Source organism: Galleria mellonella, unplaced genomic scaffold (assembly GCF_026898425.1).
Source record: "Galleria mellonella isolate WM207_F2 unplaced genomic scaffold, CSIRO_AGI_GalMel_v1 utg54, whole genome shotgun sequence".
NCBI classification, from domain to species: Eukaryota; Metazoa; Arthropoda; class Insecta; order Lepidoptera; family Pyralidae; genus Galleria; species Galleria mellonella.
In genome coordinates, this window is record NW_026442114.1 from 2409340 (window position 1) to 2437250 (window position 27911).

The 27911-nt window shown below is 35.0% G+C and overlaps 1 protein-coding gene across 1 annotated transcript; it reads right to left on the bottom strand.

The window, feature by feature from the left end:
* Positions 1-45: 45 nt before the first annotated feature.
* LOC128201549 (epoxide hydrolase 4-like) lies at positions 46-17263 on the bottom strand. Its single transcript, XM_052898911.1, has 6 exons — positions 16969-17263; positions 13413-13723; positions 9150-9273; positions 7582-7696; positions 5487-5675; positions 46-3845 (listed from the first exon to the last, which is right to left on the bottom strand). Exons 1-6 carry the CDS (start codon positions 17182-17184, stop codon positions 3685-3687), a joined length of 1116 nt encoding a protein of 371 aa, XP_052754871.1. The 5' UTR covers positions 17185-17263; the 3' UTR covers positions 46-3684.
* Positions 17264-27911: the final 10648 nt, after the last annotated feature.

Consider the following 27911-nt stretch of genomic DNA (forward strand, 5'->3'; position numbering starts at 1 on the left):
TAAATGGTTAGCTTTTTGTGGGCATATTGCGTATTAAAAGAGGCGTTTGCACTTAATAATTGCAGTTTTATTTACATTAAACGTTATTCTAAAAACATTCTGGGTGAAACAGTGTATTCTGTTATGTGCATGGTACTGCACATGTCTATAGGCGACGGTTACCACTTTCCATCAGGTGGGTCGTCGGCCTGTTTGCCATTTCTAAGTTGTATGAAAAATAAAATATAAAAAAAAATCTAATTAACCTACTTACGTATGAATCGTTGAAAAATGGTAATTGTTTATAAACATATTTATCTTTGGTAACATACAAAGGTCGACGAGTGTCTAGATAAAATATCAATTATGTTTGTAAATGATAATGAATTTTGCGTAACTTTTATTTGACACTGTATCAGTACTTCATTAGGTATAATATAGTAATTATATTTTTATATTTATATACAGTAGAATCTCGATTATCTGAATTAAATAAAACCAAGGGTATTCCGTATACGGAATCCGGATTTTCGATTATAATCGAAAATCCGGATAATCGATTTCAAAGTCAAGTCGAACATCTATAAATTATAATTTTTTTTATTATGTAAAGGGTTTTACATACGTCATTTAGACAATATGATATAAAAAAATACGAGCTATAAAGATAACGGATGCATAATATTTATTTACACAATTAATACATAATACCATTTCTAAATCCATAATTAGAGTCGTGAAAAATAAGTCCGGATAATCGAATATTCGGATAATCGAGATTCTACTGTATATACCCATATATAATATGCTGAATATAGATCTACAAAAGCAACGTAAAGTCTGTACAGTGGTTTTACAAATTTAGAAATGTACAATTCATATTTATTTTGCTTAAAGCTATGCAATTAGCCCAATAATGAAATGGTGAGCACAATAGCATTACTCCACTATTATTGGCGGGGATTTTTTTATATATGTATATATATATATATATATATATATATTATGCATATGAAGTACAAAATACGGTCTTATCGCTAAAGCAGTCTCTTTCAGACAACCTTTGGGTAGAGGAATATAGAATACACGATGGTGGGCCGATGGTAGCTATTTGGTAATAAGTAATTGTTAGTACTATCATATTAGTGGAAAAGGGATTATTGTTTGTTTTGTAACAGGGTCAAATCAAAGGGTAGTGTATATTGCTAGCAATGGTCAATCCCATTGCTAGCAATATACACTATCAGGTTGACTTTTATACGGTTCCCTCTGGAAACCATCTTCAAAATAGGTCAACTGGCCTGCTTTATCCTCACCTATCATATTTCACTAGTGCCTCGCCAGCGCTACCAGGGCTACCTTTCCATTTGTAGCCATTAAAAGGATAAGGTCATATTTATTGGTGTATTTATGATTTTCCAGGGGGATCTGGTCCCTGGAGAAAGGTGCATATGCACTTTCAGATATGTTTTTGCGGAACTCGCATCTTGAGGTGAGCACCAGGCAATTCTGGGATGGCCACGGACCACTCCCCCCCCCACCCCCTAAATACGTCCATGGTCATATTACTAGTAATATACTCTGTCAGGTAAATCTTCACGTTGAACTTTATTGGAAATCATCGTGGTTTTTTTAATGGATGATAATGGAATGGTAACTCCGCCTGTGCTAACGGTATACGTTGAGGGGGAGGGGGTACCAGTGAGGGATAATAGGTGAAAATGAAAAGGCAGATTAGTTAGCCTATCGTGATGAATACACCCGGAATTCAACACGATGGTTTCCAGGGAGGACTACATGGAGGTCGACCTGACGACCTGAATATTGCTACCAACGGGACTAGCGGTCCGCATAACAAATAATCCCCCCCCCCCTTAATTCTTGAATTTTGACTTCGTTGTCATCTATCATCACTCACTGGTACCTCGCCAGTATACGAGTATACCAATAGTGCAGGCGAGGTTATATTTACTTGTATAAAAAAACTGGTATCCCACATCTGTTCCCAGTCTTGGGACTTGGGGTGAAAGAGATTGTTAGTGTTGGGGTCCAACTACACTACTAGCAATATCCCCCTGGAAACCATAGTGATTAATTCTTTAATTCGTCACGATGGGCTAACTGACCTGCTTTCATCCTCACCTATCATCCCTCACTGGTCCCTGCCAGTGTATACTGATAACGCTGGCGGAATTACCACTCTATTTTCATCCATTCAACAAGTCTTGAGATTTTATGTATTTATTACTTATTTGTAGATTTTGCAGTATTGATACAAAGGAATTTTATGTTGTGATTATTTTGTAACTTAAATTCAATAACAATTTTATACAAAATATAAAATGCTAAGTAAATAATTCACATTCATTACACATGATCTAAAACTTTAAGATTCATAATTTTTAAACTTAGACTATATAGATAGAGTGTCCCTATACAAATGTTTCGAGAAAAGCGGGTCAACTTTTTCATACAATTTTGCGTGATAAATACAATAGTTATGAGTGATTCCTTTATAACTTCTATATTTATTTTGTCTTATAAATTTTGCATCTTTTTAATGCGCAAAAACTTATTTTATTTATTAAATAAATATAGATGCGTCAAGGTACATTGTGTGCGTAAGTATATAGAGTATTAATAAAAAAAAAAACGAGTCAGCTAATTTGACAATTAGCTGACAAAAACTTGACCTGTTTTTGAGGCTCGATGCTCTATCTATATAATCCAAGTTTTTAAATTAAAAACATAGAAACTATGTCTTATGTAGATATTTACAGTGACATTAAATACTACATATACAAATTGCTCACTTACTTTAAATCAAATCAAATCATATTTATTCGCTTGCTACATACATAGTACAATAAGAAGTTACATACATATACAGGCACATAACATGCACCCCCCCCCCCCCCGCAGAAGTATGCAAATGTTAAAATGGTTTTAAGTCTACATTCTATTATAATTATACAGTGCAAACATTTTCCAAATTACAATACTTATACTTTATATAAATGTTTATATATAACATATATGTATATACAAACGGTAACTTAGTCTATATAGTATGTGCTTTAAAACTTTTACAACTACACATCCACAACAAGTAGTTTAGAAATTATGAAGAAAGAAATGAACATAAATATCGATCAAAATCATAACCCTCTTTTTTACTTCGCCGTTGTCGAGTAAAAATAAGTTACGACTTATTTAGTCGATGTGACTAGACAGTTATATTGACCAAATAATTCGACACTCCTATAAATAATTTTTATAACTGAATATCATTTAATTCTACGTCAATGACATTTTATAGTAGTCCAATCAAGTCTTAAAATAAGGGAGGGTTGTGGTAAAATTTTATCAAATGTCGTCATCTAGGATTTGCATATAATTAAAAAAAAAAACATTAATGATCGTGTCCTGTCTAGGTATTATTCAAAGTATTACGTATGTCTTGTAATTTTATAATTAACTATAGACTTTTTTTTATTAATAATTAAAAATAACTCGTGACGCATCATGTGGCAAATTTAAAAAAAAGTTCAACTTAGAAAAATCATAAGAACAGAGGCACAATTTAAACTTATTATTGAAACATATTTTAATACATTTGTCTCTGGCTGATATATTCCATCGTGATCTTTTTTTTTAATTATAACCTACTTAATTTTTGTGTTATTCCAAAAATGAATCCAGTTACTACCCTTGTACAGGCAGTACGAGCGAGCTATTCACATTGCACGCTCCATTCACCAGTTTGCTGGTGAGCTCCCGTCCGCGATCAGCCACCGCCCCCAGTAAGCCCCTTATTATACTTCTGGACACCTCTTGTGGCTGCTTCTTCGCTGTATCTTTTGTCTCTGTAAAATAATAGGTGCATTGTTTAAAGCTAAAGCAGCGATTTTATTTCAGTTATTCAGTTAATTATAAAGACATAATTAATCTGAAATTTTTTCATAAGACATAAACTGTGGGAGACTGTACAAAAGTCGTTTGCTTGGACACCTCTGTCCCATTCGTGTTTCTACCGTAAAGCAGTTGTGTTCGCATGGCTGTGTTTCGGTTTGAAGGGTGGGATATGGCAGTGAATTTACAGGGTACAAAGGAATAACACTTGAGACCTCAGGAATGGCGATACATGGGCGAAACGGTATATTCTGTTATGCCCATGGTACTGTACATGTCTATATGCGACAGTTACCACTTTTCATCAGGTGGGCTGTCAGCTTGTTTGCCATTTCAAGTGGTATAAAAAAAAGATATCGGATCACAAAAATTACAGATTTTGGCCCACAGGAAAAAACCCACATCAATTGTGACCAAAACCAGTTGTTTTGATTTATAAACGAAACTACTGAGCCGATTTTGATGAAATTTCTATATGATCAACCTATAAATATATCCTTTCAGACGATAATAAAATTTTCCAAATCGGTTTACAACTGACGGAGTTATGAGGTAACAAACATGTGAAAAATTACAACACAATCGGGGACCTTCTTATTTTTAAAGTCGTTCGAAAAATATGAATGAATAACCTACACTATTTGTTTTTATTGGATGAAAATGGAGTGGTAACCCCGCCTATGCTAACGGGATATGCTGCCGGGGCACCAGTGAAGGGTGATCGATGAGAATGAAAACAGGCCAGTAAGCTCATCGTGATGAATCCATCAGGAATAAATCATGATAGTTTCCAGGGGGAACCGCGAGGAGGTCGACCTGGTTGGGTATATTGCCAGCAATAGGATTCTTAGTCTCCATTACTAACAATCCCTTTTCCCCCCAACCTTCACTATTGTGAAATTGATTAAAGATTAAAATTGGATTTTACAAAGAAACCAATTGATTTTATGAGCGTAATACGACAGTGTGGATATTGTTTGTGTACAATTAATTATCTCGTAGTAATTATTAAAATCATACGATAAATACGTGGAGCTCGAAATATGTGACTTGATTAGGTACATATTAGAAAATCCTAGTGACGACATCTGGTTATGCATAGTCGAGATTATTATCTGTGGCTAACTCGTGCTTATATAAATATTGCATGCTAACAAGTTGTTAAACTAATCATTGTATTTTATTTATTTATATGTTTTTGTACACACTAATAATACATTAAAATATGACAAAGGTGAGCGATACAAAGACGAGTTAAACTCTATAAGAGTTCTTTTTCAGCAAAACCAAGATTTATTTTTAAATAAATGTGAAAGTGTGTTTGTTAGTTTACAGCGCGCTGACGTTTTAATTTAAGTGTAATTATTACATCGAGGAAGTTCAACTAGTTTCGGGAGCAACTCGGGACCCTTAATCATGAGCGTATCTACTGTATGGGATGAAGAAGAACAGAGGCTATTTTTTATCCCGGTTAATAAATGTATCTCGATCATGCGGACGAAGTCACGGGTAAAAGTTAGTTAACTATATATTTGGACTTATTATTGAATTTACGCGAAGTTACGAGAACATTAGAACCAACACATTCAACTAACCAATCAGAAAGTCCAGCATTATCGCCGGCAGTTTCTCGTCGGTGGGGTCCGGTTTCTCCACCAGGCGTATCTTAGAGGCGCTGCAGTGGAGTGTGGAGGCCACCACCAGTAGTGCGCCGTTGGTGGCGCCCACCAGGAGTACCGGCGCTTCCACTAGGTGCCCGGCCCGGATGCGCCACCAAGCTGCGCCTGTATAAAATAAAAACAAATTATGTAACCATATCTAAGCAGTAAGTACTTTATATTATTCTCAATTTCGTGTATAATATAGTATATGTCATATATGTGTAAGTATATTTGTTATTTATATATGTTTATTCGTTTATATATGTAATTTTAGTATGTACGTATATCAATAATTAGTAGTACCGCATTCGAGTATTCTGACACTTCCCTACGGTTGACTGGGAGAGAATGCTTTTAGCATTAAGTCCGCCATGTACACATATTTGTACTAATGAATAAATAAATAAAAATAAAAATATTGTTTATACTGTTTTGTCCCAGCATAGAATAGGCTACCCTTTCCTTTTCCCATTAGTGTCGTAAGAGGCGACTAAGGGAATTTGATGGTCGAGAGACGGACAGCAGCTTCTCTCTTAAAACATCACCGAAACATAATTCCGGTTGCCAAACCGCCTGCCAAGTGTTGCAACTATTGGCAAAACCCTCCCAATAGGGGGAGGCCTATATTCAGCAGTGGACAGTTGCCGGTTGATATGATAATGATGATGATGAAACAAAATCCAATCTTTTCATTTTGATGATGACAGTTGGAGTGTTTTGTCAGCTGTTTGAATTTTTTTTTATACAACTTAGAATGGCAAACAAGCTGACGGCCCACCTGATGGAAAGTGGTAACCGTCGCCTATAGACATGAGCAGTACTATGGACATAACAAAGTATACTGTTTCGCCCATGATACCATACCCCCATGCGTTGCCATTCCTGAGGACTCAGGTGTTATTCCTCTGTACCCAGTAAATTCACGCCATATCCCACCCTTCAAACCGAAACACAGCAATGCAAACAAAACTGCTTCACGGTTAAAACACGAGTAGGACAGAGGTACCCAAGCAATCGACTTTTTTACAAAGTCTCCCTCTGGTATATTCACTGTTTTTTGCCTTTTTGTTTAAAATTTTTATGAATAGATAAACACTTTATTTGAGCCATTTATGACACATGTAAATTAACAATTAATTTACAATCAGACTATTTACACTTTTTTTAAATATAAAACAAAAGATAAAATATGAAAATATGTTTTCACCATGTGTGTCGCAGTGACCCAAATAGGCTACAGCTCAGTGATAGTTTTGCTTAAAAGCAAAGCACTGATTTTCAGCTGCAGCCTGAAGTTAGGCTACACGGACGCGTACAACAAACCCAGAGTGTAACCTGTGTAACCAATTTAACAGCCAAAGATAAAATTGTATTATATAGATACATACATAAATGATGCATAAATAATATATTTCATTAATTAATTAAACTTTTTTACAAGTGACACATTTTTACCCAAAATTAAAATGGCGAATAAATACCAAATCTGGCAACACTGATAGCGACACTGGCTAAGATAGAAGATGGCCGTTTTAACCCTTCTTTACATAATTAATAAACCACACTATATAACTTATATAAAAGACCAAGTTCACTTTAAGTTGATTGTGTCTGGATAACTTTTTAATGTCCATTGCAGAAAAAAAAACAGCTGTCAAATTTTTTGTTATAACCATTTTTCCTTTAATTTTAAACATGAATTATATCACTTTGATTATATGACTTTGATTTCACCAATAAATAAAAATCATGCAAAGAAGGTTTTTTTTGATGGGTGAAAATGGTATGGTAACCCCGCTTGCGCTAACGGGATACGCTGGCGGAGCACCAGTGAAGGGTGATAGATAAGAATGAAAACAGGCCAGTTAGCCCATCATGATGAATTCATCAGGAATTAACCATGATAGTTTCCAGGGAGAACCGCGAGGAGGTCGACCTGGTTGGGTATATTGCTAGCAATAGGATTCTCAGTCTCCATTTCCTTTCCTACCCGCAAAGAAGGGTTAATACGATTGAGTTATATACTCACCTCTGAGATAGTTAAGGGCTCCAGTCCAGTCACAGGCCCGTGAGCTGGCCCATCGTCCGTTCTCACCATCCTGCAACTCCCCCTCAGCCAGCCACCGTTCTGGCAGATATGGCCACTAAAAAAAATGGAATTGTTCACGATGGTTTCCAGGGGGAACCACGTGGAGGTCGACCTAATAAGGCATATTGCTAGCAATGGCGCTGTCAAACTCCATTACTAACAATCCCTTTCCTCCCAGACAAATCACCCATTAAAAAAAAATGTCCACACGGCAATTACTCGTGTATCTAGCTAGATCTTTGATATAGGTAGGTACTTTTGTGGAACTCTTATCTCGACTTATCAACAGTAAGGTAGTTATATCGACGTTAGTGTTGCCATTAATTAAACGAGAATCACAGGACAATAAACATCGACTCCAATTAAAGCAGGCGTTACATAAATTATAATTAATGTATGCCGGTGGAGACTTTAACCTGGCCATTATATAAGAATTCCACTGATATTGATACACAATACATGCCAGTTAGATTGTTCGCGTCATTAAAAGAAAATAATAAAAAAAGTTATACAATTGCATTATCTATAATTAAGTAAGCGGGTCAGTGTTCCGCGTTGTGATACGTTACCAAGTATACTACGAGTCGTGCGAGGATGGTGCCCTCTGATATCAAGAGTTTCTAGGCCGTGTACGTTATTTTTTTTTTTAATATTCAGTACCTTTACAGTATTGTTACAAAATATAGTAGATATAATGTTATTTATTTATTTTAATACAACGTGCACGTGATACCTCTAGACTGTAGTCTACGGATATGTAATGCACGTCACGGTCACTGCAGTGACCATCAGAAGGGTTGTTTGCTTGTTTGCCACCTTCGTGGTATATTTTTTTTTAAACTTGATTGCATAGTGTAATTGTATGTATATTTGATGGACTTAACACCGGATAACATTCTCTACTAGTCAACCAATGGGCAAGCCGAGAAATAAATAGATGGTGCATTCAAGAATTATATATATAACATATATATATATATATATATATATATATATATATATATATATATATATATATATATATATATATATATATATATATATATTTCATAAACATCTTTACAATGATATTCTGTAAAGGCTCAGCAATTGGTAAAAGACTTGACAATAAAAAAAAATTAATTATTAGAAGTCGTGGTATTTTTTTTAATGGATGATAATTAAATAGTAACCCAGCCCACGCTATCATATACACTGCGGCATACACTGACGGGGTACCAGACGGGTGATAGACGAGGATGAAGTCAGGCCAGTTGGTTCATCGTGACGAATTTAAAAATAATCACGATGGTTTCCAGTGGGAACCGCGTGGAGGTCGACCTGATAGGGTATATTGCTAACAATAGGGATTAACGTCTTCCATTACTAACAATCCTTCTCCCCCCCCAGTCGTGGTATTTATACATGTAAGGAAAAGATTAGTAGCTTAGTAAATATTTTTCTTTCTTTCTTTTGGCACATTGTTCCATTTATAAAAATAGAAAAACATAGTTATGTTGATATATTACCTGTATAAAATGCAAAACTCCGTTACAGAAAACAGCTGGCGGATTTTGCCAGTAGAGATTCGGGTGTGGAGCTCCGATGACGGCCATCTTGCTTATTAAATGTCCGTGGCAGTGGGCCAGGTACCTGTGAACAAAAAGTATTAAAATATAAGACGACGCAATGCTTGTATCTACATCTAGCTTTTATCTCGAGGTCACCTCTGTGACAGATAATGACTCTGTTACGACGTAGGTAAAGATATTGTGTCTCGGATATCCAAACCTCAGATGACTGGGGTAAAGAGGGATTATTAGTAATGAGGCCTATCTGCTCCATTGCTAGCAATATAGGGTACATTAAGTCGACCTCCAGTCGGTTATCTTCGGAAACCATCGTGGTTAATTCTTGTTAAAATGGGGGAAAGGGATTGTTAGTAATGGAGACTGAGAATCCCATTGCTAGCAATATACACAACCAGGTCGACCTCGCAGTTCTCCCTGGGAACAATCATGGTTAATTCCTGATGAATTCATCATGATAGGCTAACTGACCTGTTTTCATTCTCATCTATCACCGTTTACTGGTGCTCGGCAAGCGTATACCGTTAGCGCAGGCAGCAGTTACCATACCATTTTCACCCATCAAAAAAAAATTCTTGTTATATTCTTCAAAATGGACCAACTAACCTGCTTTCATTCTTACCCGCCATAACTCATTGGTGTAGTATGTAGGACGGTCCTTAAAGAGATGGAGTGACCTTCTCAAATGCAAATCAAGGAGTCAATCAATGTGGATTGGTTTAGGACTATTCTTATGGCAGGCTATGGGGAAGGCTTATGTTCATCAATGGACAGATAATGGCTGAGATGAATCGACTTCAAAAAGAATATTTTCAATGTATATAATAACTGATTCGTACTATAATTTTAAAGAGAAAATGCATGAAAATATGTGTTACGGTCTTATTATCTACAGTGATAAGAGTGCAGATATGTCTGTGTACCAACACAATGCTCGCGGATCTGACCCTTGAGTCGGGAAAAATATTTATGTCATAATAATCGCGTATTTTATTACATATATGTAGTAAACATTTTATACTATCAATCTTCACGCCAGTTTCGTACGGGGTAGGTAGAGACAATAGAGTCTTTTTTGATTGATCATGTTAGTTTTAAAAATTAAAAATATAAAAGATATATATTTTACCAGAGGGAGACTTTGTACAAAAGCCGTTTGCTTGGGTACCTCTGTCCTATTCGTGTTTCAACCGTAAAGCAGTTGAATGAGTTCAATATGATGTTGCTTGGGTACCTCTGTCTCATACGTGTTTCAACCGTAAAGCAGAGGTACAGTAAAAGAAAGAAGTACAGAGGAATAACACCTGAGTCCTCAGGAATGGCAACGCATGGGGGGTATCATGGGCGAAACAGTATACTCTGTTATGTCCATGGTACTGCTCATGTCTATAGGCGACGGTTACCACTTTCCATTAGGTGAGCCGTCAGCTTGTTTGCCATTCTAAGTTGTATAAAAAAAAAATGATAGGGATTATTGCAAGAAAAAAAGGAATTTTATTACGCAATTCAATATAGACTGGCGTGTGGAACACGGCGCCGGGTACGTACGAGTAGTTACATAGTTGTGAACTTTCGTTATCAATCCTTAAACGATAACAGTAGGATATTTACATAATAGTCGTGTACGATAATCATATTTCGATACCTCATAGTGCTACAACTTGAATAGATTATTAGTTAGATTCTATGATATTTCTATGAATATATATTTATTTATCTATATATGTAGGTATATTAAATGTATACGTATACGTGCATTTATACGATTAAATATAATAGTAATTAATTTAATTTTGTCTAGTTTGTTCAAAAATTGTCACGATATTGTACACTGCTGTATCCGCTGACATGCTCCTTTCCACTTCGAGTTTGCTGGAAGAGAACTCTATTAGAGTTAAGCTCGCCTTTGTACATTTGATTACCTCTGTCTTATTCTTATAACTGTTGTGTACAATAAAGAATTAAATAAATAAATAATTTCGTATATAGTTTTATAAGCATAATTTTTATTGTAGTTAAATCTTCAAATGTTGGCAGTTGCACCCGTCTTATGGACATTTATAACCATCCATTATGATATCGCCCATATCAGTTGTATATCTATATTTATTTACAAAGTGTTTTTCTTTTCAATTTTATATATAACTAATATATCTGTTACTGGGCCAATATATGTATAAATATTGTAACCACTATATAGTTATTCATTATTTCAGCCGTTAACTGACCACTGGTGTACATAAGCCTCCCCCATAAGGGGAGTTTTGAAGAAAGAAGAAAAAGAAGTTTAGACTTTAGAAGACTTTTTAAGAGGGACGCTGCTGTCCATCTCTCGCCGTTCCTTAGTCGTCTCTTACGACACCCACGGTAAAGGAAAGGGTTGCCTATTCTATGCCGGGACCACGCGGCTGTATACGTATATATATATATGTATATGTATATATATGTACATATATATGTATATCTCTGGTATTGCGCGCGAGAGTTGCAAAGAATCGGAATCGGTAAATAATATCTAAATATAATATAATATGATTATTATTATTCAGATACATGATAAATACATGAATTACTCAAAGTTTTGTTATCATGGTACGGATTACCCGCTATGAGTCGCAATCCCGTCTCGCGGATAGCGGATTCTCATCAGATTACAAGAATGAAGAGTGATTAATACATCAAGTATTACTATAAAAAAAGTGTTTACTTTTACGGAAATTGTAGATACGTGTAGACGCCTGCCTAATTAAATTATGACACAATATTTTTAGTACTGATATTATATTATTTGATTAGATATACATATATGAGTCAGGATAAACATTTCAGACATTTCAGTTTAATATTATTTATTGTATTTTTATTACATTACCAAAGGGAGACTTTGTACAAATGTCGTTTGCTTGGGCACCTCTGTCCTATTCACGTTTCTACTATAAAGCAGGTGGATTTGAAGGGTGGGATATGGCAGTGAATTTACAGGGTACAGAGGAATAACACCTAAGTCCTCAGGAATTACAAATAATGCGCGAAACAGTATACTCTGTTATGTCTATGGTACTGCTCGTGTCTATAGGTTACCACTTTCCATGTGGGCCGTCAGCTTATTTGTCATTCTAAGTTGCATATAAAAAGAACTACGTAAGTGATTTAACTTATAGTTTTTTAAGAGAAGGAAAATTATAGAGTAGGATAGATATATTTATTTATATGTGTCAAATAAAAACTAGGTGTCTTGTCACAAGAGAAAGTCAAGTAAATAATTTAAAATAGTGAGACAGATTCATTTGGAGAAAAACAAATAGTTGCACAACCTTTGGACACATTACACAGTAGCATTTAATTTCAAATTAAGCAGAGCTTATATAAATAATTGATAGAAATATATAAATATCCAATATATTCATAAATAGTGTGGAGTACAGGCCACATATATTATTTATAGCTATATATTATTATTTACCAAATTCGAAATTGACACGCATATCTATCGTTTCCTTTTGGCTTTCCTTTAGGACCCTAGTCTTCTAAGTTCCTTTGACTATTATATACATATTTCCAATTTCCATTCCTGGTTTCCTTTGTCGCCCACAAATAGAATAAATAAATAGAATAAATGTTTATATTGTATAGGAACCTGCGACCAAGTTCTTACAAGGGGGGGAGGGGGGAACGATTACCAGTCCATTCTCAATCATTCTGCTAAATTCCAGAGGTAATCATCACGATGGGCTTACTGACTTGTCTTTTCAGTTTCACCAATCATTCCTTACTAGTGCCTCGTCAGCATAGACCGTTAGCCCAGCCGAGGTTGTCACTCCATTATTATCCATTAAAGAAAAGATCTTACCAGAGTGAGACTTTGTACAAAAGTCGATTGCTTAGGTACCTCTGTCCCATTCGTGTTTCAACCGTGAAACAGTTGTGTTTGCATGACTGTGTTTCGGTTTGAAGGGTGGGATATGGCGTGAATTTACCGGGTACAGAGGAATAACACCTGAGTCCTCAGGAATGGTAACGCATGGGAGGTATCATGGGTGAAACAGTATACTCTGTTATGTCCATGGTACTGCTCATGTCTATAGGTGACGGTTACCACTTTCCATTAGGTGGGCCGTCAACCTGTTTGCCATGCTAAGTTGTATAAAACAAAAACATATAAAGGGCACATGAATTAATTTAATTAAAAGATAATTAGCTTACCACGACAGCATACCGCCAATTCCGAAGCCTATCACTACAGCTGGCTTCGCTTGGGATACACCGATAGCTTTCATCAACGCAGACAACTCTGCTACAGCCTGAGGCGGTGATAAGTCCCATCGTGCTCCACCCTCACTGCCCCCAGTGCCCCTCAGGTCTAGACTGACTACGTAATATCCAGTCTCCATCAGTCTCCTCACGACGGCGGACCATGTGGGGCACCACAAATTTCCATTGTCAGGTGCGTCACCCAATATGAGGACTACCTGGCCATTCTTTGGCCCGCTCGCAACGTAGTGGTATTTTACACCCTGTAAAAGTCCATCCAATATTTCGTCATAGTCGTAGAATACCGACGGATCTTTATATGTAATATTTGTCAGATCCGTCAGTATTCTACGACTATGACGATTTATGACTTTTAATTGGCTTCAAAGAAAGGGCTTATTAATTTGACTGTATTTTTATTTATGTTATTTAGTATAAGTAAAGGCGACGGTTGCCACTTTCCATCAGGTGGGCCGTCAGCTTGTTTGCCATTCGAAGTTCTATAAAAAAAAATTGCGGTATTCCATGTCACTGGTTATTTGTTTAGAATTATTTTGTTTAATTCCGCTACCAATAGTACCATATGTGTGAGACCACCAACACTTGAAGATTGATTACTATTATCACTACAAGAATTTCTATAATTTTCCATTTTAGCTATGAGTCTCCGACCGCCATTCAGTCCACACATCAGAGGCAGACTTTGTACATAAGTCGATTGCTTGGCTACCTTTGTCCCATTCGTGTTTCAACCGTAAAGCAGTTGTGTTTGCATGTCTGTGTTTTGGTTTGAAGGGTGGGATATGGCGTGAATTTACTGGGTACGGAGGAATAACACCTAAGTCCTCAGGAATGGCAACGCATGAGGGGTATCATGGGCGAAACAGTATACTCTGTTATGTCCACGGTACTGCTCATGTCTATAGGCGACGGTTACCACTTTCCATTAGGTGGGCCGTCAGCTTGTTTGCCATTCTAAGTTGTATAAAAAAAAAAAACATTTTTTGACACGTTTCATCTCTACACGAGGCGTCTTCAGGTAAATTAATAGATTGCTGCTAGGAGCTTAGAGTTAACTGTTTGGTACTCAAACTTGTTTGTAGAAACATTAATAGTAGTTAATTTGGATTTTTTTTTTTATTTAAAAGGTAATACTTATAGGTTGGTTTCAAAGAAATTTAACCAAAATAGGTCCAGTAGTTTAGTTTTAAAGTCAAAGTAACAGATTTTACACTAAATCAAGTAGGTGTTTTTGTGAAATACAATTTTATTAATAAAGTTTTTGCCGATTTCGTGTACGTGTTGTGTCTGCTAGTCATCAGTAATGAATGACGCATAATATACAGTTCATGGTTCAGGAATTAGATAAGTGCTTTTTGAGAAATTGTTTATTTCAGATATAGCACAATATTAATTAAGATATGTAAATAAGTTTTCGATAGACTGTGCGGCAGATAAACCTGTAGAAGTACTGAGATATTTGTAGATATGAAGAGTACAAGATATAGGAAAGAATACAGGTTGAAATTTACATTTTACTACCCAGGTAGTAAGTTGACGTATGCGACTCAAATAAGACGCCATTTTTAAATAGTTTTAGGATCAGTGACTGTAAATTGACGTATGACAGTATGACGAATGATTGCTACCTGGTTATTTATATATAATTTTATATATATTTATATATAAAATGTGTTTATTTACGACATCACATTAGCAACCTCTAAATTTATCAGTGTTTTTCTACAATATTGCATGTATTATACATATAAACCTTCCTCTTGAATCACTTTATCTATTAAAAAAACCGCTTCAAAATCTGTTGCGTAGTTTTAAAGATTTAAGCATACATAGAGACGGACAGACAGCGATAGCGACTTTATTTTATATTATGTAGTGAGGGTATATAAATGCCATACGAAATTTCGCGTGGATTTTCTCCACGGTTTGACGTAAAAACTATTAAACAGATTTGAATGAAATTTGGTACACGGGTAGGTTATAAGGTTATTTTTTTATACTACTATGGTGGCGAACAAGCATACGGCCCGTCTGATGGTAAACGCGGTTACCATAGCCTATGAACGACTGCAATACCAGGGGTATGTTTTTTTAATGAGTGAAAATGGCATGGTAACCCCGCCTGCGCTATCGGTATACATTGGCCGGGTACCAGTGAGAGGTGATAGGTGACGATAAAAAGGCAAGTCAGTTAGCCCATCATGACGAATTCAACGATAAATTTGTCACAATAGTTTCCAGGGGGAACCGCGTGGAGGTCGACCAGATAGGGAATATTGATAGTAATGGGGACTAACCTCCCCATTACGCCTATAACACCAGGAATGTTACGCGCACTTTGCAGTCCTTTAAGAAATCCTAATACACAATTTTTTAAAAACCTCATGCGTTAGTCTCTGGGAGAAAATCTCGGCAGGAAGATCAGTTTACAAACTTAACATTCTATGCCAATTTACGAGGACAAATACGTGAGAAATAGCTAGTAAATAAATAAGTCAAATTCGTTAGCTGTACGTAAAACTAAGAATCAATTCATGACATATATTTGGACAGAATTTTTGTAAATTAAAAACAAATAGAAAACGCCAAAAAAGTTAAGAAAAAATGTTCGAAAGAGGACACCTAAGTAGGTATATAGTCTTTTTTTAACATTGCTGTGGTGGCAAACAAACATACGACTCATCTGATGGTAAATGGGGTTACCGTAGCCTAATGGATGCCTGTAACACCAGGGAAGTCATTAACGCGTCACCGACCTTTAAGAAACCTTAGTACGCCCTCTTTGAAGAACCCTCTAGGGAAAGCCTTGTGAGAAAAAATAAAATGTACAGCTACACTTTATATTAATCTACACTAATATTATAAAGAGGAAAGATTTGTATTTTTGTGCGTATGTTTGTAATGAATAAACTCAAAAACTGCCGATTCCAAAAATTCTTTCACCATTAGAAAGCTACATTCACCCTGAGTAACATAGACTATATTTATTGCTAGAAAATATTAGGGATCCTTACTAAAACTTTAGTAACGTAACTCAAGGTGTAAAAAATGCTATAAAATATCTTTCGTCGCGTGCGCTGCGGAAAATATTGGTGATAAAACAAAAGTATGTTTTTTTTTCTTTTTTTTTTTATACAACTTATAATGGCAAACAAGCTGACGGCCCACCTGATGGTAAGTGGTAACCGTCGCCTATAGACATGTTCTACAATATTGAGGAAAATATCAATAACTACAAAAAAACTTCGCGATACTATATGTCCAACTATAATCGTTATGTCACAATTAAAATGTTGTAAAAATGTCCACCCGTGCGAAGCCGATAGATATAAGATACAAATGTCATTGTATAGTGAAAGCTAAATGTTTTTATAGCCGTCTCTTCTATCAGTATTTAATCAATAACCCGATTAGTGTATATCAGGAAATCCTAATTTTGTGTCATTTACCTTCTACATTTTAAAGTAATTTTTAACATACAACTTACCATAATTTTAATATAACAATGTGTCCCTATTGACGAATCTACAGTCAACTCAACAGGCGAATGGTCCTTTAGCGATTTTCTGCGGTGCCCTTTCCAAAATCTTTTCACGGATATCTTTATAAATTGCCACAGTCCAATAAATATGCACTTAAATATTTGCTCTACTGCCTCCCAACCAGAGACCAGTTCCAATACGTTTGTATTCTTTGCACCCATATTTTTTTTTTCACATAATAAAAAAAAAATCCACTGAACGTTCGCTTACCACCAATGTCTTTGCCGTTGTATCGGCAATTATGACATTAGCCGTAGGTATATCTCGCTCGGCTTGGCTCGATGACTTCCTTATCAGTATTATCAATCATTGGAAGCAAGTGGATGTATTTGTTGTTAATATTTATAGAATTGGCCATATATTGGCTGATTTTTATACGAATATGTCTACTTGAATACTTAATACACAGTCATCAATATCATAATACCAGAAGTTAACTCCCCCCCCCCCCTAGTATGTATAGGCCTTCCTATAATTAAATGCCTGAAGTTTCAAATTTCATACCGGGGTTTGCATTGTTTCATTGTTAAATAAATTTAAATATTTTAATTACCGTAATGCCTAAAGTATCAAAAATGATATCAAATGTTTTTTTCAAAATTAATATATAAAAATATCGTTTTGATTTTTTTACTATTTTTCCCTATTAGTAAACACAGTAAAGGATACATTTATAGAGTTTTTAATTTGATTTAAAAAATCAGGCTTTTAAGGGTTAAGGGGGATAATAGGGGGAGGAGGGCTTGCCAGTAGTTGTCTCGCTTTTTAGATACATAATGTGTTTTTTTTATACCACTGAGGTGGCAATCAAGCATACGGTCCACGTGATGGTAAGCGGTTACCGTAGCCTGTGAACGCCTGCAATACCAGGGCACAGATAATATAATACTATACTAGACCAGGGGTATTACGCGCGTCTTAAATGGTATTATTATTTATAATATATATATATATATATATATATATATATATATATATATATATATATATATATATATATATCAGTATCGATCACTAATTACCCCCTGGTAGTTATTTTGGAATATTTCATGTACAGAATTGACCTCTCTACAGATTTATTATAAGTATAAGACATAATTATGTGTTGTTTTTTTTATAAATCTATCCTTGAATATAGAAATACACATATAACAAACATTTGTTATTAATAAATGACACAAGTATAAAGGAGTTATTTGAAAACAAATTAAGGCCGAGACAGGAGGCACTCAGCCTCAGCCGAAGTTGAGTGCATAATGACGAGTGACGAAGAAATGTCAAGTCATCACGGATAACGATGCGTCCAAATGCGTCCCTGGACAACATTTAAATCTGCTCAAGCGTCGATCGACTCACAAGAACGTGTTTGTATTAATTTTTGAATTTGATATTGTTTATTTGTAAGATTTGTGCTTGATGGCGCCTTAATGAAATGTGAGAGCAAAATGTGAGATGGACGCATTATGTGGTTTTATTCCGTTAATTGAATTCCGTTATCGATGCACCATTTATTTTCTTATCGATCAATCGATACATGTAATAAAATCGTAACTGGTCGCTGTCTGTACATGGTAGGTGTATAAGAAAAACTATTATAGGATGGCTTTATGAACGCATTAGAATCCAAAACAATGATTTTTTTAGAATTTTTGTCTGACTGTCTGTACGTTTGTGCACGTTAATTTCAGAAACAGCTCAATCGATTTCACTTTGCTCCACTTAACATTTAGTGTTTGTTTTATTTCAATCGGTTCATAAATAAAAAAAGTTATATCAATCTAAAGAATCACATATAAAATGCTATAATATAACCGATCAGTTGAATTGGCTGAAACTTTATGAAGGCATTAGGTATGTAATTATCATTTAAGTATATAATACAATATAAGACCGGATTCATGAAGAGTTTCAATGTGAATGATATATAGGAACTACTTAGAAGCGGACAACGCCGCGGGAAACGGATAGTATATAGTATATATATATTATCCATGCCTATACAGTACAGTCTATACAACATATAGTACACGCCTATTAATTCATATATATATATATATATATGTATATATATATATATATATATATATGACAATTAGCTGACACTTTTTTTATCAGTTTTCTATTATATGCCTATTTTTGAATTTGTCTCGGCTAGCTTTGGTGATTTATAAAACGACATCCATACGTATACATTAAACAAAGACTTTTTAAAGCTTATAAGTATTTTGTGACTAATGAAAAAGATATGGCGACTCCGCCTTGTTATAACCCGGATAGAAAATACATTACTGCAGATTATGCTGTATGGCTCAGTACCTTTGCCTTTCCCTGAGTGGGATAAATTAAACTACTATACTACTCTATATACTTATGCATACAATGTATCTTGATGTATTATTTAATACATAAAATGAGTGTTTATCGGGGGGAAAGTGATTGTTAGTAATGGAGACTGAGAATCCCATTGCTAGAAATACACCCAACTAGGTCGACCTCCTAGCGGTTTCCCCTGGAAACTATCATGGTTAATTCCTGATGAATTCATCATGATGGGCTAACTGGCCTGTTTTCATTGTCATCTATCACCCTTCACTGGTGCCCCGCCAGCGTATCCCGTAGCGTAGGCGGGGTCACCATACCATTTTCACCCATAAAAAAAGAGTGTTTATCCATTAAAGAGATGTAAAAATTATAATATGAAACAAATATAGAAGTTATAAAGGAATCACTCATAACTGTTTATAACGTAAAATTGTGTGAAAGCTTTTTTAGAAGTATTTGTATGGAAACACTCTATCTATATAATCTAAGGTACCTATATTTATTGTTATTTGTGTGCTGTAAATAAGTTATATATCTTATCTATCTAATAAGATTAGTGAGGTAAGATTTCTTTTAGGAAAAAAGTAGATTCGGAGTAATAATAATTATATTTTTATTATATATCTACGTATTTATTGACTTACCTATATAGATGTCGCAAAAATTATGGAGTCTCCTAAGTTCAATACGGTATTAGGGGAGATTTCTCCCCATTCAAGTTTCACCCATAGTTGATGCGTTGGCACGTTCTCAGCACCCTCTGTCAGAAGGTACCGTAGGTATAAATGTATAATTGTATATATGTATATGTAAAGAATGTATATTTAAATATAATATCGACGCTGTAAATAATATCGAGTGCCAAGTGACTGATTTTTAGTGTTCCGTAAAAGATAAGGTACAAAGGAACCCTTCTTTGTCCATCTGTCCGTCTGTCCGTCTGTCGCAGCGGTAGTCGATTATATTTGTACTTGTATTGAACGTAATATTTGAGATGTAGTCTTACTAGAGATTTGTTTATGTATTAATAGTTGTAGCAGTTCAGCTGCCCGCTAACGAAATGCTTTCTCACTGTACTGGGTTGACTGGAAGAGATCTCTGTCAGAGATAAGTCCACCCTTGCTCACAACATTTATAAATAGATTATTTTATATGTAACTTACAAGTGCAATAAAGAATATATATAGATATTAAGTCCTTAATTGTTTGTGGTGAGAAATAATAAATAAATAAATAAATGTACTATCTATATTTACAAATATACAAGGATGTAAGTTGGTTAAATATACATTTTTTATTTCAATGTGATTTGTATGGTGGAACAGAACGATCGCTCGATAAGATCCACCCGGCTTTCAACTACGTGATGTGAGGTTGGGGCGCTTATCTGAGCGGAGGGGAGAAGGTAACAGGAAAGTTAAACATTTGTTATTTTGCAGCCTTTCCACTAATATAATGTTAGCTTCATCATCGTCATCTCAGTCTTTAACTGTCCACTGCTGAACATAAGCCTCCCCTCTGGTGGGATTTGCCAGTAGTTGCCACGCTTGGCAGGCGGATTGGCAACCGTAGTTAGGCTTTGGATGTTTTTTTTTTATACAACTTAGAATGTAAAAGTTTCATAGAAAAAACGTGACATATATTTTTAAATTCCTCAATGAACTCAATTCGCTATAAATGTCAAAACGTTACTCCGTTAGGAAGCATACAAAAATACTTACTCATTCAAATTTAAATTACCTTTATTCAAATACACTTGTTTACAAGCACTTTTAAATAGTTTTTTTTTTTTAATTTACCGCAGGGTTCGGATGGCTGTTATCTGTTGAGAAGAGCCCGCAAGAAACTCAACAGTTACTCTTTTAAAACACTATTAACATTATGTATTTAGTCTACAAAGAATCTTGTTGTTTTTCAATTTTTTTTATACAACTTAGAATGGCAAACAAGCTGACGGCCCACCTGATGGAAAGTGGTAACCCTCGCCTATAGACATGAGCAGTATCATTTTTGAATGCGATTGAGTACGTATAATAAAATAATAACTCTGTTTAAAGCAATAGACAATTTAATATTGTTTTACGTACTAGGGATGTTTTTTTTAGTACGTTTGTTCCGTTATGGAGTATTAGGGATGTGCTCTTTGACAGTTCCGTTCTGTTAAAAAATAAAAAAAAAAACTGTCGTCGATAGAGAGCCGCTTACACTGTCAACTGAATGTCGCTGCAGTCACGCAGCACGCCCGCAACGGGAGATCGTCGCATGGCCGTTAATGGCACATTGTGCAGTATCTATTAACAACGAACACATAGCCGTCGAGGGATGGATCGTGCGATTGTCATGTAAATGTTCGCCGCCGACAGGGGGCGTGACGACGCCCCACGGAACTGTCGTGAGATGATTAATAATTATGTACCACTTGGGGGCGCTTATGTAACGTTGAGATTGAAATATGTTACCCATAGCCGAACACTTTGGCAGTGTTTCTATTATGTTTATTATGAAATTAGGTATTAAATTAATACCTATCCATTCATATTAGATACTATTGATTTTCTTTGATGTTATTAAACAGGAAAAATTTACCGGGTATTTAAATAAATGAAAATTTATTCACGGCATATACAAAAAGGTCCTTCGAGCCGGATATGAGCCAGCGACCTATGGATAACGTCGTTCATATTGACAATTTGAATATTATTTTTAATTTTACATAAACTGTCAAAACAATGTTTCATACAAAACTAATAAAGAGGTTGCATTACTTAAATTATAATTGCTCTTAACGTCCAATGTCCCTGTGACTTTAAAATTTAATTAATATTATAAAGTGAAAAGATTTGGCTTTTTGTATCGTCATCATCAATATCAACGGTTAACTGTCCATTGCTGAAAATAGGCCTCCTCCATAAGAGGGAGTTTGCCAGTAGTTGCCACGATTGGCAGGTGCGTTTTTTTTTAATGGGTGATAATGGAACGGTAACCTCACCTGTGCTATCTGTATACCCAGGCAGGGCACCAGTGAAGGATAATAGGCGAGGATGAAGCAGGTCAGTTGGCCCATCGTGACGAATTCAACAAGAATTGTTCACGATGGTTTCCAGGGGGAACCACGTGGAAGTCGACCTAATAGGGCATGTGGCTAGCAATGGGGCTGTCAAACTCCATTGCTAACAATTCCTTTCTCTCCTGGCAGGTGGGTTGGCAACCGCAGTCAAATATTTTTAATCTTATGTGTTAAATTTAAATAATCTTTTTCCAAATAGACTTGTTTACAAGCACTTTTAAATTGACATTTTTTTTTCTTAATCCACTGCTGGGTTCGGAAGGTTGTTATCTCTTGAGAAGAGCCCGTAAAAACTCTTTCTTTCTTTTTCTCTGTTAAATATTATGTGTATTTATTTTGTTTACGAAGGATCTTGTCGTTTTTCTATGCGATTGAGTACGTATAATAAAATAATATCTCTATTCAAAGCAACAGGCGCGTAATGCGGGTCACCGCATTCATTTCACAACCGCATTGCACTTTTTCAACGCACGCACAATGTAGTATTTTACAAAATAAACGCCTTAAATTTCACACCGTTATTGAGATATTTATCAAATCATTCCATATAATATTCCAGGTAGCGGCGGTGTCCTGTTGCTAACGATTCTGTGGTAATATGACGCTTGCTGTAATACAAAATATGTATTTTGCTCTTTGAAAAAATAATCGAGTCTTGGGGGTGTACCACGAAATGAAATTCTGAATTTTCGGACTCGACTTCGTGTTTTTGTTCATAACGAAATCAGTTTCTCTTAGCTTAAAGGTACAAAGGAACGATGTTTTAATATTTTTAAATAGTACCTATGTATCATGTACTTTCAACATTTCGTTCGGCCCGAAATTTCGAATAACATTTCGTGGCGTTGACTCGAGTCTGGGACTTGGACAAGTACTTGAGCATCTATATGGTATTCGAGTACTTAATCAGACTTGAGTATATTTTCAATCGATTTATAAAATTTAATTTTATAAAGGTAATAAATGTTCAGTAAACCAATAATTTTTCTTTTGGTAAATTAAAGAGAATATTAATAAAATTCTGTACAAGAAACAGAAAACTTAGAATAAACACACGAGTAGTATTCGAACATGGTGCTCGAAATCTATATTCGAATATCGTATGTTCGAGTTCTGTATACTGAATACTCGAGTACCTATTATAGGCCGTCCATAAATTACGCCACATTTTTTTACATCACCTTGCTCTATCCTTGTAATAGTTGATTACATTTGTGAAACTCTTCTTCCCTCGTGTTATGTCATATATTTTGCAATTTTACATCTAAAAATGATTACATTAAAAGAGCAGTTCCGAAATTAGTTCTATTTACATTTACAAATAGAGTTGCAATTATTTTAAAATTTTTCGTTAATACTTATAAATATTGAAATGTAACTCTCCTCCCCATGTCACGCATTGTCACATTTGCTCCTTAGGTATTCGAGTCAGTACCCGACTCAGACATACTCGGCACATCACTAAACATGTAATGTAACTTATACGAAAAAAAATTCGCTGCAAATAAAGTAATAGAAATTAAAGTTGGCCTAAAAGGATATATCCAAAGCCGTAAACCTAACATAAAAAAAAAAAAACTTATACAATACACTTCGTGCTAAAATAAAAAAAAAAAAAACATAATGGCGCGTTCTGATAAAATATATTGTTTCGCGCCTAAACTTTTTTTTTATAAAAAAAGGAGGTAAGTTGGTTTGAGTATATTCGACATTGATTTTACGTTTATAGCATACATTTAATAGGGGTGTCATTTTCCTACCAAATCCGATTAGTGAGTTTCGTGTTTCACGCGAGACGAGCCTGCAAACCGGTTTTACATTAATGGACTCACAATAACGTTAACTGAGACTCGTAAGTATTTGAAATGTAAAACATTTGGGCATTATAATAATTCAATTATATTGTTGTTCTCGCTTTTGTGCAATGTTGAATGCGTCTTTTAAATATAATAGAATGAGTTTCTCAAGTTATATCTTTTTAATTTGTCTAGGTATACATAGTCTATGTATTGTAGCATAGTTACTATATATATTCACTGAAAATAATTTACGATTATTTATGTAATTTAAAAACTACACTACTGAGTCAATTTGGATAAAATTTTAATTAATTGGATGAATTTTTAATATCTTTTTAGATAAATGTTAGAATTTATTAAATATATATATATATATATATATATATATATATATATGTATATGTGTGTTTATATATATATATATATATATATATATATATATATATATATTTATATATATATAAATAAAAAATAAATGTACAGACACTATCTAGTTACAAATATTTTCGTAAGATGTCGTTGCCTCACTGGCCAGCCAGTTTGGTAATATTGTAATGGGTGTTATTTTGAGATTACCTTTTCTGACGTAGTTATTGTGCTTTTCCCCCTAGTCGCATTCAATTTTGCGGATGAAAAGGAATGGTGAAATATTGTCATTATGGTGATGAAGAAAAAAGATTTTTTCTTCATAATTTTATATATTGACATTTAGAGGTTATGTTTTTTTTATACAATTTAGAATGGCAAACAAGCTGACGGTCCACCTGATGGAAGTAACCGTCGCCTATAGACATGAGCAGTACCATGGACATAACAGAGTATATTAGTATACTGTTTCGCCCATGATACCCTCCATGCGTTGCCATTCCTGAGAACTCGGGTGTTACTCCTCTGTACCCTGTAAATTCACGCCATATCCCACCCTTCAAACCGAAACACAGCCATGCAAACAACTGCTTCATAGTTGAAACACGAATGAGACAGAGGTACCCAAGCAATCGACTTTTGTACAAAGTCTCCCTCTGGTTAGGTTTAGATGCACATAGAGGTTTTCTTTTTTATATTTTATCTAACTAGATGTTATTTTGCAGAAGTCCATATCTCTGGTTATTTCATTAGTATTTTTTTTTTGTTTAATTCCCCTACCAATAGTAAGTATGTGTGTACTGCCAACACTTAAAGATTAAGAGAAAAATTTATAATTTTTTTCTTTATAAATACTATTAGACAATATATACATATACATGTATATATATTATAACATTATTTCAACAATTTGAATATTATATACTTATAATTTTGTTGGTATTCTTGATAAGTTAAATTTTGCAATCATCCCAGTTTGTTATCGATCTTTTTAAGAGTCTAAGCATTCATTTAAACGATTCGAATGCAATACACTGCACCGCTAACCGCTTCAGGGCGTTCCGTCCAGAAAAGAGAAAAAGTGCGAAAATCGGTTTACTGACAGCCCGAACGGTGGACAGTTGTACTTTTTTTTTATTTCCTTTGCCTTTTTTCGACGAGCATTAGCATGCGCCGGGTGGCCGGTAACTGTGTTACGTGCGGCGTTGCCAGTTTTGGGATTTTTTTCGCAATTATGGGTAAAAATCAGTCTCTAGGATAGATAGATAGATACCTTTTATTGTTTCCTCCATAAGATTACAATAGCCAACTTACTATATGTATTTATAGTAAGTTGGCAATAGCAATAACAATTGTAAGTAAATATTACACTAAGAAAACAATAGGCAGCTTTATCGCCAAGAGCGATCTCTTCTAGGAAACCTTTGGATGGAGAAGAGTAATTGAAACGGTTTGACTGAAGACACGAAAATCTGTTCGATTTTTAAATATATTAAATGATTAACACATGAAAAAAAGGATAAATGAAATAATTGCTGTAAAGTCGTATTGAAAAAATTTGGATAAAAATAAATGTTTTTAAAATTTTGGTTTTTATTTATTTAAGTATTTAATATTGGTGTACTCGTATATTGGTGTATATAATACACCAATGAATCAAAGAAGATAACATTGGCGTAAAGAATAATTTGTTTTTATTGTTAGTGGTAGTGATTACGTGGTAAAAATGTATTGAAATAGTTAAAAAATATATTAAAAATAAAAAAAATAAAATGTATTTTATTATAGGGAATGACGATCTCAAATGCATTGCCGGGAGTCAGTGGGTGCAGGTGGCTTAGGACCGCTCCTTACGACAGTAGAAAGGCGAATCTATAAGGAAGGCCTATTTATTTATTTATTTAACTCATTACTGCATCAAAAACCACCAGACCAGAGGGAGACTTTGTACAAAAGTCGATTGCTTGGATACCTCTGTCCCATTCGTGTTTTAACCGTGAAGCAGTTGTGTTTGCATGGCTGTGTTTCGGTTTGAAGGGTGGGATATGGCGTGAATTTACTGGGTACAGAGGAATAACATCTGAGTCCTCAGGAATGGCAACGCATGGGGGGTATCATGGGCGAAACAGTATACTCTGTTATGTCCATGGTACTGCTCATGTCTATAGGCGACGGTTACCACTTTCCATCAGGTGGGCCGTCAGTTTGTTTGCCATTCTAAGTTGTATAAACAAACAAAAAAAAAAAAACAAAATATATAATGACAATTTGAAAATTCAAGCTCTGTTATATGCCTATGTCCAGCAATGGATAGACAGCGGCTGATTTGATGACGATGTAAATGATTTTGAAGAAAAAGACTTGTAATTCGGAGAGAAATAAAAAATATCGCATCTGGCAACACTGGTTCGTGGACGAACAGCGTTCAGACTGCATTACACGTTACAATAGCGGGGGCCACTCGTTACATACTTGACTGTGTAACTTCGTTTGTGAACGAACGCTCGCGTGGCCCTTCGGTCGTATGCTACGTTGCTAAATGGACATTAAACATAAATTACCGATTATATTGAATGTAATCCGCGGCTTTGCGCGTGTGAAATAGATTAAAAGCTTATATTATATAGATAGAGCATAGAGTCTTAAAAACGAGTCAACTTTTGTCAGCTAATTTGACAATTGATTAGTTTTTTTTTTATTAGTGTTCTATATAATTACGCATAAAATGTACCTTGACGTGTTACGCGTAAAATGTATCTTGAGTGTTTACGCATTAAAAAGATGCAGAATTTATAAGAGAAAATAAATACAGAAGTTATAAAGGAATCACTCATAACTATTGTATTTATTACGCAAAATTGTATGTAAAAGTTGATCCGCTTTTCTCGAAGCATTTGTATATAATCTAAAATTAAAAGATATCCTATTTTACTTTACTTACCAATCTAAGTATCATAATACATATGTACTGGGGGGAAAGGGATTGTTAGTAATGGAGACTGAGAATCCCATTGCTAGCAATATACCCAACCAGGTCGACCTCCTTGCGGTTCCCCCTGGAAACTATCATGGTTAATTCCTGATGAATTCATCATGATGGGTTTTCATTCTCATCTGTCACCCTTCACTGGTGCTCCGCCAGCGTATCCCGTTAGCGCAGGCGGGGTTACCATACCATTTTCACCCGTCAAAAAATACATATGTACTTGTATACACATATTATTTAATTTCAATTATTATACAATATTTAAATTCACACAAAATCGGTAACGTATTCAATCAACAAACATAGGGGGGAAGGGATTATCAGTAATGGGGAGGTTAGTTCCCATAG